Below are 17,853 nucleotides of genomic sequence, written 5' to 3' on the forward strand. Positions count from 1 at the left end.
ATACATTTCCTGCAACATCATGGATCAGCAAGTAAATGTGGCTGTTTTTCTTGTAAACAATTGAATATTAGGCCAAAAGTGCCTTCAACGTCTTCAGTCAGAAACAAAAACCCACATTTTACTCACAATAATGTGGATGTCTTTAATCATATTATATTATGATATAACAAATAATATTGGTAATTTTGACAATAGTAACATACATTTTTTATTTCTATTTTTCAAACCAAACAGTTTAGTTTAAGCTGTCAATTCTAGCAACAGCATCTATTTGAATCAGTTCATATTTTTTCAGAATAAAAGCTCTGAACAGGATATGAAATTTTCCTTTTTTTTTTTTTGGGAAAGATAGACAAATCATTTAAGATCAGATTTGTTAAATCATCTGCCAGACCAGATACTGATGCTGGTGGGCCCAGTTTCGGCCCACAGGCCACCAATTGCTGACCTGTGCTTCAGGAAAGAGCTGTGATTTATCTATCTTATTATAAACATAATTTGTACCTCATATCACATGAACACAAGCTTCTGTTCATGTTATACTTTATTCATCCCCCAGTTTGGGCCAGTACATTGAAATTTACTGGCCCAAACACCAGTAAATGAGAAAATAATCAATTGATGATGAAAACTATCGTTATTTGGTGGAGTGTTTTATTCACACATTACAAAGCAGTTGCTCAGAAACAAACAGATTTCCCTGAATAAATATGATGCATCAAACATTATTGTTTGAATGTTTCCAGTAAGTCTTTCTTAATAAAGCTGTACAACTCTGACCAAAACAGGCAGAAATATCCGCACACCTCGGATTGTACCGTACGTGTGACCGCAAAAGTCCACAGAAGTCATTCAGGAGAATCATTTCAGCTTATTTAGCATAATCTTAGGTTAAAGTTCATGTGGGGAACACAGCAGGGGAAACTCCACAGTGAATAAACAAGTGTCTTGTTCCAGAGAATAACCAAACCCAAATCTCTTCGTTTCACCCACGTGATCATCTACACAAGGTAAAATAAGCAGCAGTGCATGTACATGATCCATGAGGAAAACACACACACACACACGACACGACATGAATAAAAGAACTCTAAAATAAAACAACGTTAGAGCCCGAGGAAACGCGCGGTTCCAGGATTATAAGGTCTTGCACTTGTCCTGGTTGTTCTTGTACTTCTGGTAAACCACGCCCAGCGTGGTGAAGAAGTTGCCCATGAAGAGCGCTAAGTAAGAGCAGCCGCACATCGCGACCTGCACCACAGGAGGGAGACACAAACAAATAATAAACACAGTTTCACCATCTATGTCACTAATTGTTACACAATGGACCTTTAATGAGATTTGAAGGTAAAAACAAACCTGCCACTCTTTGCACTCCGGCAGCTGAAACATCTTGAAGAGTGTTACGCTGTTGTAAAGCTGCCAGAACTGCAAGAAAAAAAAAAAAACACAGATTAAAATCTCACTTCTTTCCGCGTTTTTCATAATCTCTATACGAGTATAAACTACGACAGATATTTCACACGACTACTCACATGACCAAAGAACAGGAAGGGAAGGAGGAAGGTCAAACCTCTCCACATCCAAGACTGGAAACCCTCTGAGGAGCAGGAGAGAAGGGGAGAAAAGTGAACATGAGAGTTACAGAGCTGTTTTTATCATTAGAGATTATCTTTGCTGGTTACTGCGCACACACACACACACACACACACGGCAGATAGTGGACAGGAAGTGAACGCGGCCCACGTGTCTGGAAGAGACTCTGCTTCATCATCAAGTCAAGGCTGTTGAAGACCTTCATCGTTTTCCTCAGGCTTTTATAAAAATCAAATAATTACTCATTTAGGACACGTTCACTTTTGCACTTTTAATTCTAATTTATATGCAACAATACTATTGGTGTTAGTCTTTCAGCTGCCTTAGGTGTTTTCTTATTTATTCTCTGTTTTACATTATTTTACTTTGTATTTGAAGCCTGTTCAGCAGTTTGGTCAAGCGCGGCTATTTTAACATGCACTATCCATCGTCTTTGACATGAATTGCTGTGCTGAGTTGCCTGGCGATTAAAATGTGATCATTCCAACTGACCTGACTCGGCCCAAAATGTTTTTACATCAAAGAAAAACAACACGTAATTGTGCATTTCTTCTGCACACAACGGCAGTGTAATATATAGCTGTGTTAAATTGTTAGTACATGTTGTTATTGTCGTCAACTTCACTGGTTGTGTTAATCCCATTTATATATGTATTCATTTAAATCCTTTGATTCATACTTTGTTTGCTTATCTGCTCCGTTATGACGTTAATTCTTACTAAATTATTCCCATAGAGAGCAATTGCTGCTTTGGTTACTGTGCATTCAAATCAACAAAGAAACAACCAACACATATGTTGATAAGGACGCTACTGTGGCTAAAATCTGATCTATGAGCTCCCTCTGGTGGACACACTATGCAGTAGCAACTGTTTGTTAATGACCTTTAACAGCATTTAACAGAATATCTGACATTTTCCATCGCGTACACTTTTAGATCCAGATCAAATGAGCCTCCTGTCCTCCTTGTATTATTCCAGAGTCATTGAGCTATAAATAGACATAAACACACTGGTGGTGACTGACCCACTGTCAGGTCCATGTTGTGTCTTTCTCCGAGCGCTCGCAGTCTGTACAAGCAGCCACTCTGGTAGTAGTACTGAAGAAACTGGACGAAGCCTGATTTGCAAAACAGAACACAGATTAATGACGTCAGTGTTGGAAAAGACAGCAGGGGAGAAACAAGAGAGAAACACAAGGAATGAACCGCCATCATCGTGTTATCACTGGATAATACAGCTTGTTTTCACATGATAACAGGACAACAAAAACATTTAAGGTTGTTCCCTCTTAACGTGTTATTTTTAACAGAGATCAAAACAACCAGGAGCAGCTTGAGCAGCTCTACAACCTGCCGATAACTGAACATGTCACAAAAAAGTGAACGTACTATCATCTGTGCATCAGGCTGTAGTTCAGTCAAAGTTTAACATAGGCAGAAACTGCACTGTACTATCAAAAAAATACTTTTTAATTTATTAATAATAATAAATGATCTCCTCATTCCGACAATATAGCACATCGATGTATCTAATTATCCTCTGATAACGACATGATTATGCTGTGAAAGGAAGAATAATAACCATAATCCTAACCCTAGGAATGAAAAAAATATAGTGCATGTCCATGGCCAACTTCCATAATAATTTGTTAAAATAAAGAACATTATTAACACTACAAAAAGTAAAAAAATAAATCGGATTCTGATCAAACACTAAAATGGCAAAAAAACCCACAACTTTTATTTTGCCAATTTTCAGCAGTTTAACGTGGCATTAACAACAAATACATATTTCATAATTCATACACAGTGTGGAATTGGGACACAGCCTGGAAAAAAACTCTTACTTTGATAGAGACAATATGACAGGAACTGGTTCCTGAACATCTGGTAGAGAGCGCCCTCTGGCCTGTGAATAAAAAAACAACATCTGGTTAAAAAGGAGTTTCTTTTTTTAATAAACTTGACATTCTCGCTTTCCTGGACTCACACTTCTCAGTTTTTTTCCCCAATAAATATAATATTTTACATTAAATGTGCACTAAGCAACATCAGAGCTGAGCAAACTATATTAAATAAATATATTAAACAATATATTATTTATTTTGTTTAAATATTAAACAGAAATCTGGCAATATGATACATATCTTTATTGCAAAATATTGAGACACTATATGACCCCACTCAAAAGTCTGTTTTAAGAAAATAACAATGTTATATGGATTTATAATTCAGTTTTCTGTCTTTTCTTGCTTTTCTCTCTAATGCAACGACTATCAAAAGTCTTATATTTCTGATATATAAATATATCTTTGTGTAGATTATCATTAATCCAGGTCATCGTTCTCCAAAAATTAGGACTGCAGTTCACCATTACGTTCACAATCTCGATTCTCGATGAATTGATTGGTTGTTTGGTCCATAAAATGTTGAAAAAAGTTAACCTTGATGTTCTCAAATGTCTTGTTTTATACACAAACTGAAATGATTCAGATTTAACAAGCTCTCTGAATGAAATTAAATATTGCAACATTGACTTACAGAGTATATAGCATGATTTAAAGCTATATTCCTGAGGTTATGCAGTTTTAAATAGTTAACACCACTCACCACGTGAGCATGACGCCGGACAGGAAGGTTGACACGTAGTGATGAAAAACCCACCAACCTCTGATCCTGAAAACAAACATGGACTCAAGTGTCAGCGAGCGACACAGCACCGACGATGAATCGGCGTTATGAGCCTCTATTCTCTATTATCATTCAAATAAAGGTGAATTTGAGGCGAAAAAGAAATCTGTCGCAGACCTTGAGCCGTTTGAGATGAGGATGCTCTCCCTGATGGTGAGCGTGCAGTAGTACCACACCAAAAGGAAGTTGAACAGGGCATCGAGGACTCTGAAAGAGGACACAAATACTTAGTTAGTTATTATTATTATTATTACTAATAATAATAATGATAACAATAATAATAATAATAACCAAGTTAAAACATCATTCAATTAATTCAGGGAATCTCTCTCTGTCTGTTAATCACATAAATGTCCACTTTGAAATCTGAAAATCACCCAAACCTTAAATCTCAACATACAAGATTAGGATCAATTATTCCCATATATATACATATATTATTGCATATCTTTTAACACATGCATGTGGTTATTACAGTTGGGACTCCACATAATATTTGAATATATTCTGCTACACAGATTAAAAAAACAACACATCATTTAAATGCCACGGCTTTGTTTTAATCTACCGTACATATTTTACAGCAATTTAAAACTTGCCCACCTGCAGTACTTTGGGAATCGCTGGTCTAAAGGTTTTCTTGACAGACTTCAAACTTGGCAGGTGACTTTCTAACAGCACCAGCGTGTGCGGTGTCTACTTTGACGTTCTTTGGATGAGATATGCACGCGATATCGGTAGAAATGCGAGCGATATATCGCGAAACAAGCCAGCTCTGAGTCAAGGACCTGCTGCTGAGGCTCCAGCAGAAGTATATTAAAAACTCACAACATGCAGTCGATATATTAAAAACAGTGGGTAATATTTTTCACCGATTGTGGGGGAATCTCACCTGTAGCTGAGCAGAAAGCGACAGGTGAAGGAGAACACGAAGATGATGACCGTGAGGACCAGCTTAAACTTTTCATATTCATCTTTGTAGGCAAATCTGTGTGGTGAAGCAGAGGGAGACAGTTTCAGTGCGATGTAACACATATAAAGTTGTTATTATTATTATTATTATTATTATTTATGAGCAGTGACTTACTTGGACTGTTTGTTGAGGAGTGTGACGTTGATGTTTCCTAAAACAAGACTCAGGTACAACCTGAACAGAAAGAGTTGTCAGTCATTTTCAGTACTAATGACTTAATTTAGTGCATTTTTCACGTGTCGTTTTAGCTGTGTTATCACTAAATTGGACATGACAAACCATTAAATAAAAATAGTATATGAGTTATAATTTCATTTCTAATGAAACTCAAAAAAAACAAAACGCCATACCCGTTCTTCTTTGGCAGAAAAGCTTCCATCTCACAAAAAGCATTTGTTCTTTCTTTAATGGAGTCTTCGATTCCCGCGATGGTGTCCACGTCTTCTGGACTCAACAGGGCTGCTGGACTGTGTTGTTTGCATCTAATTGTGGGAGAAAAAAAAACACAGAATCTTATTTTTTTAGCTTCTTGAACATGTTGTTTTTGCTCCATACAACAAACAAAACATTACAAGAGAATAATTTAGCTTCGTGGACAAAACATGGCATTTAAGAACATAATATAGAGGTTTGGGAAACATCGATTCACAATTTATTAGCATTTTCTGACATTTTATGGACATAACAAGTCAACTATTTAATCGAGAAAATAATCGACAGATGAATTGATTATGAAATAATTGGTAGTTGCAGCCCAACAATCAATACCTACTGTTCTAACGAGGATGTGAGCTCTTTGAGTTTCTTCCTCTGACGTGTGATTGCACCAGAGCAGCTGTTTTGCAGTTTGTTCACTTCCTCGAGCTTCTGTCTATAAAGACGATCAGTGTCCTGCAAGTGTTAGGAAACATAAGAAAAATATACTTATGAATGTCAATCTTTCACAATAAAATACAAAAGGTGAAGGTGTTAGAACACATTTATGTTCAAAAGCCTGTAGAAAAATCCAGAAAATGTTTGTTAATGGCTTAAAAATTGCAAAAATAATTTACAGAATGGTTTTTGAATAATGTGTTTTAATCTAAACTGGTATTTACCTGTCTCTAGCCAGTCTTGACTAATATTCAATCAACTCCAATTTATTTTGAAAAAAAAGCACTTTAAAAACAACCACAGTGGACCAAATTGATGAACAGCATAATAAACAAAAGACTCACATGAGGTAATAAAATACATATAAAAAAGCAAACAAAATAAATGAAATGTCTCACCCACTAAACCCCACATTAAGTACATTACAGTAATCCAGCCGAGAGGTGACAAAGACGGGGATTAAGGTTTCAAAATGTTGCCTCGAGAGGATTGGTTTTATTTTGGCCAGCTGTCTCAATTAAAAGAAGCTTGATTTTACAATATTCCTAATCTGAATGTGGAATTTAAGGTCTGAGTCCACTTAAACTCTTAGATTAGTGATGGTTGGCTTGATATACTGGGCCAAGGGACCCAGATCTACAGGGGTGCCTCAGTGGTGCCACGAGAAAACATCACTTCTGTCTTCTTTTCGTTAAAATTTGCCATCTAGGCATTTATGCCGTCAAGACACTAAAAGAGCCGATTCTGTGCTTTGCAGAATTTTAAACTGGATCGGAATATTGCGCTCTTCCTAAAAGGTCTAATAAGTGATTGTAAACTCTTCTCGAGGATTTAAGTAATACAAGGCAGCTTGGAGAGAGGCCTATAATTAGTGAGAACTACAAGATCTAGACCTGTTGTGGTTGCACTACTGCATGTTTAACATTTTCATGGACCACACCTGAGCACAGACTGCTATTAATAACTGCAAGTACAGATGGGCCTACAGTGGGGAAAATGTCCTTGAAAAGACAAGGAGGGGCGATTGAGAAGAAGTGACCTTCTCAATTTAAGAAGGACAAAAACACGCAACAGAGGTCCATCAACATCTAAGAAGATACCAATATAGTAGTGGTAGTAAAAGGAATATTATAATATTATAACATTATAATATATATATATATGTATATGAACACGATTTGAAAACTTCTGTATAAGTCAGACACTTTATCTTAGTTAGTTTAACTCTGCAGCTTGTTATTAAATTGCACATATATATAATACGGTTATACGTGTATAATATACAAGTTTCAGGTGTTTATAATGTATTGTTGTTGTAAGTAAAAAGATTTTGTGTTTTTGTCCAGTCAGTTTGAGAGGGATAACAGCTTCTAGTCCTGTTTCATGTGTTACCCTAATGTACTTATTTATATACAGTAGTAATGTTTATACAATACATTTTCTGTTTTTAGTGTGTATAAAATGTGTGCACAAAGGTTGTATGACGCAATTTGCATGCTGCAATGTAGCAATCTAATTCACCAGTCTCTCTTTTATTGTGAAATACTGCAGTCTTGTGCTAAGACAGGCTAATAATAGCGTCCTAACAACATAAAGTCAAAATAAAGTAATTAAAGTGACAACTTAAGTTATATACTACTAAAGCATGTTGTCAATCACAGTGGATTTATCTTTAGCAGCAGAGGGCGGTTCCCTCTCCTGCCTGTGTAACCCCCCAACACCGGACTGATGACAGTTAGCTTACCCGGACATGGAGCACTTTTATGTAGAAAAACATTGAGAGAAAGGCTTTTGTCTCACTCACCTGAATTTGTTGGTAGTCTTTCTCTAAATCATCCCATTCGCGTAAACATTCACTAAATCCCGTTGGCGTGAACAACATTTTATTCAATTCTTTAAGACCCTCGAGAAGTTGAGTAATATTAAACGTTTTCCGTGCAACAGTTATGTTGTAAAGCTAGGATAAAGCAACACCGACACTTAAAAGCAACTTCCCTTTACGCCCTTCAGAATAAAATAGAGGGACGACAGCTAAGGATAATCTTCTTTGGCTACTTCGTTTTAATCTTTTAAACTTTCACCTCAATGTGCGTTAATTACCTGGGGAATTCACCCAGTTCTGAGCCTTTGTTTCACCAAACTTCTCTCATAATTTTATTTATGTAGCATCTTTTAAAAAAAACAAAACACAAAGTGCTGTACTGTATATGAATAACAACAACACATAATACTTGGATGATTGACTTGAATGATTAACATGGATTATAAACATGTATTCTTTTTTAGATGACAACTGAAAAAAATGAGAAAAAAACAAAATGAGACAATATTTTATGGTCAATGATGACTTAAGGCCTTCAAATATATTTGATTATCTTTATTTAAAAAAAAGTATCTACTGTATGTCTATCATCTGTTCATTAAATAAAAAACATTTATAGAATCGCACAACATTTGAGCTTTTGTTTATAAGATATCGCATGATTTCCGGTTTTGTCAGCGGTAAGGATACAAAATCAGAACAGCCTTTCGATGGTTTCGCTTGCTAATGGTAAAACTGATGCCCAGAGTTTAGATTGTCAGGCGTCGCTCGGTCTCTCTGACATATCCAGCCAGTTTGGTAGAATTTAAGACAAAACAATAACAGAAACAACGATTTGAACGACATATGATGTACTTCTCGGGCTATTTATTGAGTCACATTCTGTTTCCTACAAGTCAAAACTCAGGGCAACAAATATATGTGGCGTTTTTGGCACGTGGCCATATATATAAAGAGTTACATAACTGTGCTGACAGCGAAAACTGTCAACTCCAATATTGAATTTGCAATGAAACTCATGAAATATAGAATAATAATAATGTTATTATCATTGTTTGCTGAGTCAGCAATTCCCAATGTTTTCCTGCCTCTATCGTTCCTAAATATTTCAACATATCTCAACAAATCAAAATGTTTGACTCACACATTACACTTTTTAAAGTATTTCATTTATTCCTTCTGATATTTCCCCCCAATTGAAATTGAATGGAACCCCCTGTCATCTTTTGCTCAGAGTTGTGGGAGGAGTTAGCAATTCATATTTGGTGGAAACAGGAAAATAAAATGTAGGAGAGTGCATTACAATTTTTGTAGTTCATGTTATTAAAAAAAGTTTAATAAAGAAAAGGAAAACAATTGTTGGAGTCTTCATTGTGTTAAATTTTGTAAATTCAGAACAAGATGAGAACAAAGAATGGCGTGGTGTGATTTCCATCTCCAGTTTGGAAAGCTAATGGCCGCACTTGCATTTATTTGAAGTAGACGGCGCCTTTAATGTGTCACTTTTAAAGTCATTTTCCCGGTGGGTGTATTGTTATGTCACCCACACAGACGATTTTTCCACATCAAACCTGTGATAATGTTAATTACCTTGATAATCTGTGGCACTTGAGAGCTGATGAGCCATCTGTGTAAACGAGTGTGTCCTCCTCTTTTGTAATCTCCACTCAGGATGGATAATTTACTGCCGTGCTGTTTGCAGAGGGAGGTGAACTCGAGCCTGTAGCGGACTAACTGTCTGTTGACAGGTTTTCAATAGCTGACTGACCCACTTCTCCTCTGTGGATTCATATTTGGCCTCGGGGGTTTTGGCTTCAGATGGAGACATTAAAGGACACACAAATTACAGGGCGCTATTAGCAACTGTCAATACTCGAGTGTGTAATCAATAGGTGGGATGATGGTGTGTCTCCACATACGTGACATTATGCAGTGTAGGACAATCAGACAGACAATGTTGTCCTCAAGCCAAGACGCTGGGTGTTAAGAACATGACCGGAGATAATTAGTCACGTGGAGTGATGTCTCTCAAAGCCTGTCCCACACGAGAGGATTTTTCAAATCTGAGACCACAGGCACAACGGAAATTCTGATAAAGCCCAGTCTAGATGATCCACAGGACCACACACATGGTGTTTAATCCAGGGAAACAGAAAGTCGTGTGATGTCACGTGACTTCAGAATTTAAACTGACATGGAGGTTGACTGTCGGTTTGTCCACAGTTTGTCCAAAAATCACACACAACTCTTAACAGTAGCCCGAAATAAATTGTGATAATCACACAGATTAGAGTTGACTGCTCTTACTAATCACTTTAATCTCTCTCTATGGGATTATTGATTCATGCTCCTGGTTTTTTTTTTTTTAACGATGTTTTCCTTCCTTTTTTTGTCTCTTTTCTGGTGTTGTGGATTAATGAGTTTAACTTTGTGGAGCTCGAGACAAATTCGCTAATGAGGACGATCTTCTGTCTGTCTGTCAAAAGTTTATTTCCAGAAACCTAATAATCTGCTCAGACAAACATGTTTATTCTATAAAGATGTGCTTTTTTTTTAACCTACAGAATGGAAAACTAATGCAAGACGTGTTTTTTCCCCTCACACCTTTTCGATGAGACATCAGGTCTGTCAGACATCAAATGTCCTTTTGTAAAGATATAATATTTATGTTTTCCACGCCTTTCGCAAGACAAGAAAAAAACTTTTTCCACGTGGCCCTTGACCTCTAAATGTCACACATTTTCCTTTTCTCTTCATGTCCTCCAGCGTGTGTTCCTCACTTCAAGAGGCAGCGTGTTTCAAGAGGAAATTGCTCAACGGTGCAAAAGCTCACTGAATACTGAGTATGACACACCCAGAGTGACATTTCATATACTTTATTGACATTTACAGGTCGCCTCACAATTAAATTACGAACAAAAATAAAGACACAGTATGGGATTAACCCTGTCGGTCATGATCATGACAAAAGGTGCTGAGGAAAATGATCTATCTGATTATCCTGTAAACAAGCGGCCCCGTTCCCAAAATCCTTCCCCTCCACACTCGCTTGCTCTCCGTCCCATTCCCTCGCCATCCCCTCATCCTCCCATCCCTCCGCCTCCCTCTCCATGTTGACGCTCCTCTCTCGCTCCATCTCCTCCGCCTCCTGAGCGATCTGTTGACTGTTGAGGTAGATGCTGCTGTGGGACACCATGGTGCTGGTGTCCCTGGGCGGGAGGCGAGCGTCCGCGTCCCCGTCCACGTCCAGGAACGTGGTCGCCCCGGGAGGCGTGAGGTGATGTGGCAGCTCCTCCTGGTGGTGGTTTTGCTGCCGATGGCGCTGCCTCCTCTTGCGTTTCTTTGCCATCTTTAGATCCAGGGAGGCGTAGTTCACGTCCCGCTCCAGAGGCTGGTGGCAGAAAGCAGAGAACTAAAATATATCACTTTTTAGTGGGTTTTTCTTTTAGAAAAAGAAACAGGGCTATTTTTGTTGGTGGGATTTTGTTGTGGTTTGTGAAATATGTCTGTCAGCCGTGTTTATTTTTAGAACATTTTGTGCTGCATTGTATTCACAGGGTGTCACAGTTTCACTGACCACAATGGGTCGATGGTGTCTTGCTGCTGATTTCCGTTTTGAAAATATGATTAAAGTTGTCGTGCATCGGTTTCTCATGCACGCATGCAGTATCTGCACGTGGACACGGATAGCAATTCAACATTTATATTTGGAAAACTCCAGCATTTACCCAAAATGTTTATGGTAATTATCTTTAAAAATGATTTTAAATGTATCCCGTTGTGTGTTTCCCTGTCGTCCTTGTGTCTCCATCTTTACCTCTCCTCTTTCTTGCTGTGAAACACAACTTTTTCATCTCCTGTTTGTCCTTCTGTTTGCAACTTCCTGTCTGCAGCTTTTGACGGGTCAGTCTGAATTTATTTGTGATGGGTACGTGAACATTCAGTCAATTTTTTTGGTAAAAATCTACTCACTAATGACATCAGAAAAACCTAATTTTCAAGAAATCCATATGTCTTAAAATATATAATAAAATCCAGATTATAGATTTGGTAGCAATTTAAATTTAACATTTAAACCATTTAACATGTGTATATCTCAGCAACATCTCAACAGATAGGGATTCTCATGCTTATTTCAGATCTACAAGCAGGTCAAGTTCTATGCACATCCAGAAAGTTCTTCCGGATCCAGTGGATTAAAATGTAACAACTTCACAAAGTGTTTATCAGAGTTTATAATCCGGCGCCGCTTCTTTGACTCAACACAACGCAGAGTACGTGACACGACTTGTTGGGTTGTGGGAGATTTCTTTTGGGTCAGCATCTACATTAGCAGATTTCTCCTTAAAATGTATTAAATAACACACGCATACAATTAAGCTTGTATTATAGCTCTTGGGTATTGCTGCTTTTTTATGTTCAAAATAATGTGAAATGACAGTATAAACAGACTTTTATAAAGTTTTTATCATTTGGAAAAACAAAAAGTTGTTCTTAACATATTTACCCTGAAGCCAATATTATATCATGTTTTGTAACCCCCGTATTAAAAATGCAAATCTTTAAATATAATGAGGTTTAACAATATTTTCCTTTGTGCATATCCGTCATAATCAGAATAAAAACCATATAATGAAGGCAGATAATTAATCCTACGCAACAGAGTGAAACGTATTATTTTCCATTCTGCCATTACGCTGAATCAAATATATGATGACACACACATTTCTACACTAATGGAACAATGACACGTGGGATTAATTTAAAGACTACTACTGTGGAAAATTCTAATGCATCAGACAAAACGACGGCACTTACCTGTGTAATATCTCTTTTGTGTCGCATGGTCATCATCTCATAACAAACTTCTGCAGAACAAGAACAAAATACACACGTGTGACCATTTAAACTCAATATTTAGGCGAATAAATATGAAAATATAGACATTTATAGTCCCACTGATTGAAAAAATTAAACAAATAATACAGCTAGATATTTATTTGAAGCAATTTATACAAATCTGTATCTATTTATGTATTTTTCTGCATGGAATCGACTCAAAACTATTATTATCCTATTTAAATATACATTTTCAAATTCTTTTCGACAAGGTCACATCAAAAATGTAAAAAATAAATGATAAAAGTGACCAAATTCAGATGTTTTTTGGACCATAAATGACGAAAAAGTGAATTCTGACATGATACAAATATGTAATTTAACCAAATCCTGCACATGCATGCTATGGAAAATAAATTGAGTGAGAGATATTGGCATTTTAAGGACATTTTAACAGGTTATTATTATTATTATTATTATTATTATTATTATATATAAGTATTTTTTTTTTTTATGTATGCAAGAAACCTGTGTTCACCTGAGCTGATGTTGCCATAGATTGGATTTTCCTGCTGCTCGTGACGACTGCGGGGACTTTCCTGCTCTTCGCGATGACTGAGGTCACGAAAATAAAAGCCTTCGTCCTGTGACGGGCTTTAACAAGATTATTCACAGGTTATTTCTACTGCAAAGATGACATTTCCAAATAAGAAAGGTCATGTCATGATTAAAATCTTTACTACAAATACAAAGTCTCATCTATGAGAACAAAAATAATGAAAAAACATACACTTCTACGTCGTATGTGTGTGGGTAGCAGCAGTCTTCTTTATCTGCCAACGAGATAATAAGGAATTTATGGAATTTATTGTTGAAATCAACCTGCAGGTGCTTTTTCAAAAAGTAAAAAAAAAAAAAAAATACCTCTGCACATGGAGGTTCTTCGTCTCATGCACAGGAAGACGTTGAGACACAGTGAGATCAACAAGGCCAGAGATAACAGCGCCAGACCTGCGATTTCTACACGGCAACAACACACACACACACAAAACCTTTAAAGAATTACACCGGCTTTCCCTCAGCACACTTTTGTATCAATTTTTGTATCGTATCAAAACTTTTTACACAATTCTTCACAGACATTGGATTGACATCGACAGTACACTATATGCAATAATCTATTTATTTACATATTTTATTCGTGTGTTAAAACGTGGATGTTGAATGGACGTGTGTGAGGTCACACTTTTCTGTTTAAATTCCTCTTTTATTTCTTATTTTAAAGCACGGTGTATATTTTGTTTCCAGCTCACTGACGACAGTGTGCAAATGAGGGGATACTATTCCATGATTAGCACCTTATTTAGAAAGTAATGTCCATATAACAGCATGGTAACAAGTCTGTGAGTCATTAAAACCTTATTTCTAAATGTATTTTGCCATGATCAAGCTTTTACTGTCTGGCTACCCTAGAAACGAGATGGTGTTACTCTAATATGATGACCTCCTCCAAATTATGAACATATTGTTGCTGTACTGAGAAAGCATGTGGTTTAAAGTGTCAGTCAAGAACTGAGGTAGTTTTATTTTTATTTTGGAAAGAAATATAAAAGTGTGGATACTGAACTACAATAAAGCTTCGATCTTTACTGCGGCCTCTCGTTATGTTGCTCCAACTGTGTCATGTGCTGCATTTAATATAATATAGTATAAAATAATAGAGGAAGGGATAAAGGTATCCAGCAAAAGTTTGAAATATGGTTTTTCAAAGTTTGAGAAGTTGCTGTGTAATTTCTTACCCCAGTCCATAATCCTGCCGTGTTGTGTGTGTCTGACACAGTTGCTCCCAGGCTACAGGGCATCGCTGTGTTAAGTCAGTGAGGTGTGCTGCTGCTGCTGCTGCTGCTGCTGCTGCACTGTAGTCTATTTTTACCCCCACTGTAGTTACTACCTCTCTGCTCCTATCGCGGCGCTTTGAAAAGTGCCTGCTCTTCAGTTACAAACAGGAAGCAACTTCATGTAACCTCATTCTGAAGCAGACGGGTCTTTGGCACTGCTGCCAGTTTGAGACACTCTCCTTCAATCCGATGAACGTTCAACTGTTCAGGGAATCACCACAGAGGGAAAAGCAGCATGCTGTCCCCAAAGAGCCAGAAGAATAAAAACACTCAAATACACGGGAGTTGGACAATTCTTTTTGACATTTCATTAACGTTTGGTGTGAGTCAGACACTGAAACCTTAACTTATAGTGACAGATTCTTCAGTGGAGAGTCCTGATGTGAATAACAAGCATGCACACTTGCTCTCCGTGTGAGTGTGGGTTCTTGTATTTGTTTTTCTCTGGCATTAACTCCCGTCTCGTCAGGGCCAGGAGACCAAGACCTGGTCCTAATAAGTCAGAACCTCGTGGTTAGGTTACGGTTAGATGTTAACTAGTAATGGTGAAGGCCGGGGATAAGACTTTGTTTAGTCTGTCCAAATGAATGGTAGTCAATGTAGTGTCCTTAAAAGAACAGCTGCACAAACCTGAGTGTGTGTCTGGGCCCCTCACTTTTAAAGGGCTTTTTCAGGGTTAAGACCTGGTTTTAGGGTTAGGGTAACAATTGGGTTCAGGTTAAGTTTAAGTTAAGGGTTAAAGTTAGACACTTCGTTATGATGGTTTACGTTAGGATGAGCTCTGTCTTATTATGTCTATGATGTGTCCTCGCTAAGATATAAAAACCAGTTTGTGTTTGTGTGTGTTCCAGGAATTACTCATGTTATGGGGACTTGTCTTCCCTATGGGGACAAATAGTCGTCCCCCATTACATTTTACAGTGAAGACATGTTTGCAAGGTTAGGGTTAGGGTTAGGATTAGGATTAGGATTAGGAGTAGGCCAGTCGTTGTTATGGTTCAGGTGAGAGTAAGAGCAAGTCTCCAGGAAATGAAAGTGATATCCTCTGAAGTCATGGAAACAAGATTGTGTGTGTGTGTGTGTGTGTGTATGGTAAATTCTCGATAAACACACGTAGTACATTGTGGTTTTGCGTCTGTGGCCGGAACGTCATACGAAGAGAAACGCATCTGTGAAAAGTGCATCTGTGCACCTTAAAGCACACACTGAGGTCTAAACACTGTGGTGAAACAAGTCAGAAACTAAAATATTTACACAAATGTAGTTTTTATTGCGCATTGTATTCATTGCAACACCCATGTATTTTGTGTCTGCATGTAATGTTGTATTGTACATTTTTGTACTGTATGTGCCTGAGCCTGATAATAAAGAGTTGCCATTCAGACACAGTGGTTTGTGGTTAAAGTGCCACCCTGCGACAAAAACGCACAAACTAGTGACGAGCAAAGCGGTTGTTTTCGGTGTAACTGAATCGTTAGAATCAGTTCATTGAAAAGACTTGTTCAGTACTTCCTGCGTGACCGGAGCGCAGCCACTGAATAAAAATACAGCTGAATGGGTTGTGATTCGGCTCATACACAAGACTCCTCTGTTAAATATTGAGATTTTTGAAATTTCCGTGATGAATGTTGGAGATTAACACGTTTTCAGGATTTTTAAGTCTTTTTAACTGATCTGAACTGTCATGACTCTTCTAGTGACGACACTCTCTGACCAGCACCAGGTACCAGGTACTATCCCTGATGGAAAAGCAAAAGAGTCGAGATGTGCTGTGCAGTATAGTGGAAAAGCACCAAAAGTAACACACACGTCAACTCCTAATTAAGGCACCGACTGGGGTGAAGGCCCTATTGTATCTACTCTGATCTTTTCTTGCACTTACCCTGCACAAAAACTGTGAAAATGCATTTTCACATTTTGTGTTCCCACTAGCCACACGGCTCGTGGCCAGAAACACGCCGCCCTCGCCGTCCTTTGATCGGTATGTGAGTTACCGCGGCAACCGTGGCAGTGACTAAAAGTATGTTTGCAAAACATGGTAGTCTGCAAAGCCAGCCATTGCGCCACCTACTGGCAACAGGATGTACACCTTCAGTAACAAACCCTGACATGCAGCCCGAGCTCAGCATTTGGAGTTCCATCTTCAAACAGAAACCAGACAGTGTTTCCGTCCTTTTGTTTCTGTGCAAATTGAAAGGCCCCTTTTTCTTAGTGCCGCGTGAGAAATAATAGGAGGGAAACTCAGATGACTCTTTTGAAATAAAATGGAGCCTTTAATGTTGCAGGAGTGTCAGATGAGAGGGAAAAAAAACACATGCAGCTACAGATAAAACTCAAAATTCTATTATAAACCAGCTCTGTTGGAAAACAAATGGTGACTTTTACTAACTGCAGGCTGTAGTATTGTGTGAATCATTAGGGAACAGAAATATGATGTAAGACTTGTGTGTTTATATACAGCTATTGTACTGTATATTCTGTTCCTTGTTGTAATTGAATGCGTTTCTTTTGTTTGCACTCTATTTTGTTCTCTTTAATCTTCTTGATATTTTGTGGTCGAGTGACAGAAGGGGACGTTAATAAACAATAAACAATAAAAAATAGCTTTATTACAAAACAAAAATACATACATATGTAACCGTGAAAAACAGCATAGCAGCTCCTGCCACCCAGGATAAACACATGATTTACATTCACAAATTTGCCTGCAGTTTGAAACTATACGACGTGTTTGGGCCAAACTTTTTATCTTTCAAGAATAAAGTCGTAATATCATCATGAGAATAAAATCTCAGATGATCAGCTGCAACCGAGAAGCTACTTTCGGATTTGGGCTTCACAAATAAAGAAATTATGAATATCTTTGGCACACAGAAAGAACCTGAGTCTCTTTGGAAGAAAGAATCACACAGTTTTGGAGGAAATCATCACTTTTGTGGACTGGAGGAGGAAATGGTTGGTAGTGGTCAACTGCAACTGTGTTCTGTTGCTATTTAATAACAGTACATTTAATTAGATAATGATAAAAAAAAGAATCTCATAATATTACGACTTTATTCTCGTAAAATTATACCTTTTTTCCTCATAAAAATATGACTTTATTCTCATAATATTACGACTTCGTTCTCGTAATATGACAACTTTATTCTCGTAATATGAT

The 17,853-nt window shown here is 37.5% G+C and overlaps 2 protein-coding genes across 2 annotated transcripts; both read right to left on the reverse strand.

Moving 5' to 3' along the window:
• Positions 1 to 637: 637 nt before the first annotated feature.
• LOC131457948 (ion channel TACAN-like) lies at positions 638 to 8,098 on the reverse strand. The gene is made up of 12 exons (XM_058626496.1): positions 7,939 to 8,098; positions 6,034 to 6,152; positions 5,612 to 5,743; positions 5,376 to 5,435; positions 5,181 to 5,276; positions 4,406 to 4,495; positions 4,208 to 4,273; positions 3,445 to 3,506; positions 2,623 to 2,715; positions 1,536 to 1,600; positions 1,360 to 1,428; positions 638 to 1,251 (listed from the first exon to the last, which is right to left on the reverse strand). The coding sequence occupies exons 1-12, from the start codon at positions 8,014 to 8,016 to the stop codon at positions 1,138 to 1,140; spliced, it is 1,044 nt and encodes a 347-aa protein (XP_058482479.1). The 5' UTR covers positions 8,017 to 8,098; the 3' UTR covers positions 638 to 1,137.
• A 2,817-nt stretch (positions 8,099 to 10,915) lies between these two features.
• On the reverse strand, positions 10,916 to 14,674 carry LOC131458642 (uncharacterized). Its single transcript, XM_058627841.1, has 6 exons — positions 14,595 to 14,674; positions 13,720 to 13,815; positions 13,586 to 13,628; positions 13,334 to 13,449; positions 12,775 to 12,824; positions 10,916 to 11,347 (listed from the first exon to the last, which is right to left on the reverse strand). The coding sequence occupies exons 1-6, from the start codon at positions 14,602 to 14,604 to the stop codon at positions 10,916 to 10,918; spliced, it is 747 nt and encodes a 248-aa protein (XP_058483824.1). The 5' UTR covers positions 14,605 to 14,674.
• Positions 14,675 to 17,853: the final 3,179 nt, after the last annotated feature.

Source organism: Solea solea, chromosome 4 (assembly GCF_958295425.1).
Source record: "Solea solea chromosome 4, fSolSol10.1, whole genome shotgun sequence".
In the NCBI taxonomy this organism is placed as follows: domain Eukaryota; kingdom Metazoa; phylum Chordata; class Actinopteri; order Pleuronectiformes; family Soleidae; genus Solea; species Solea solea.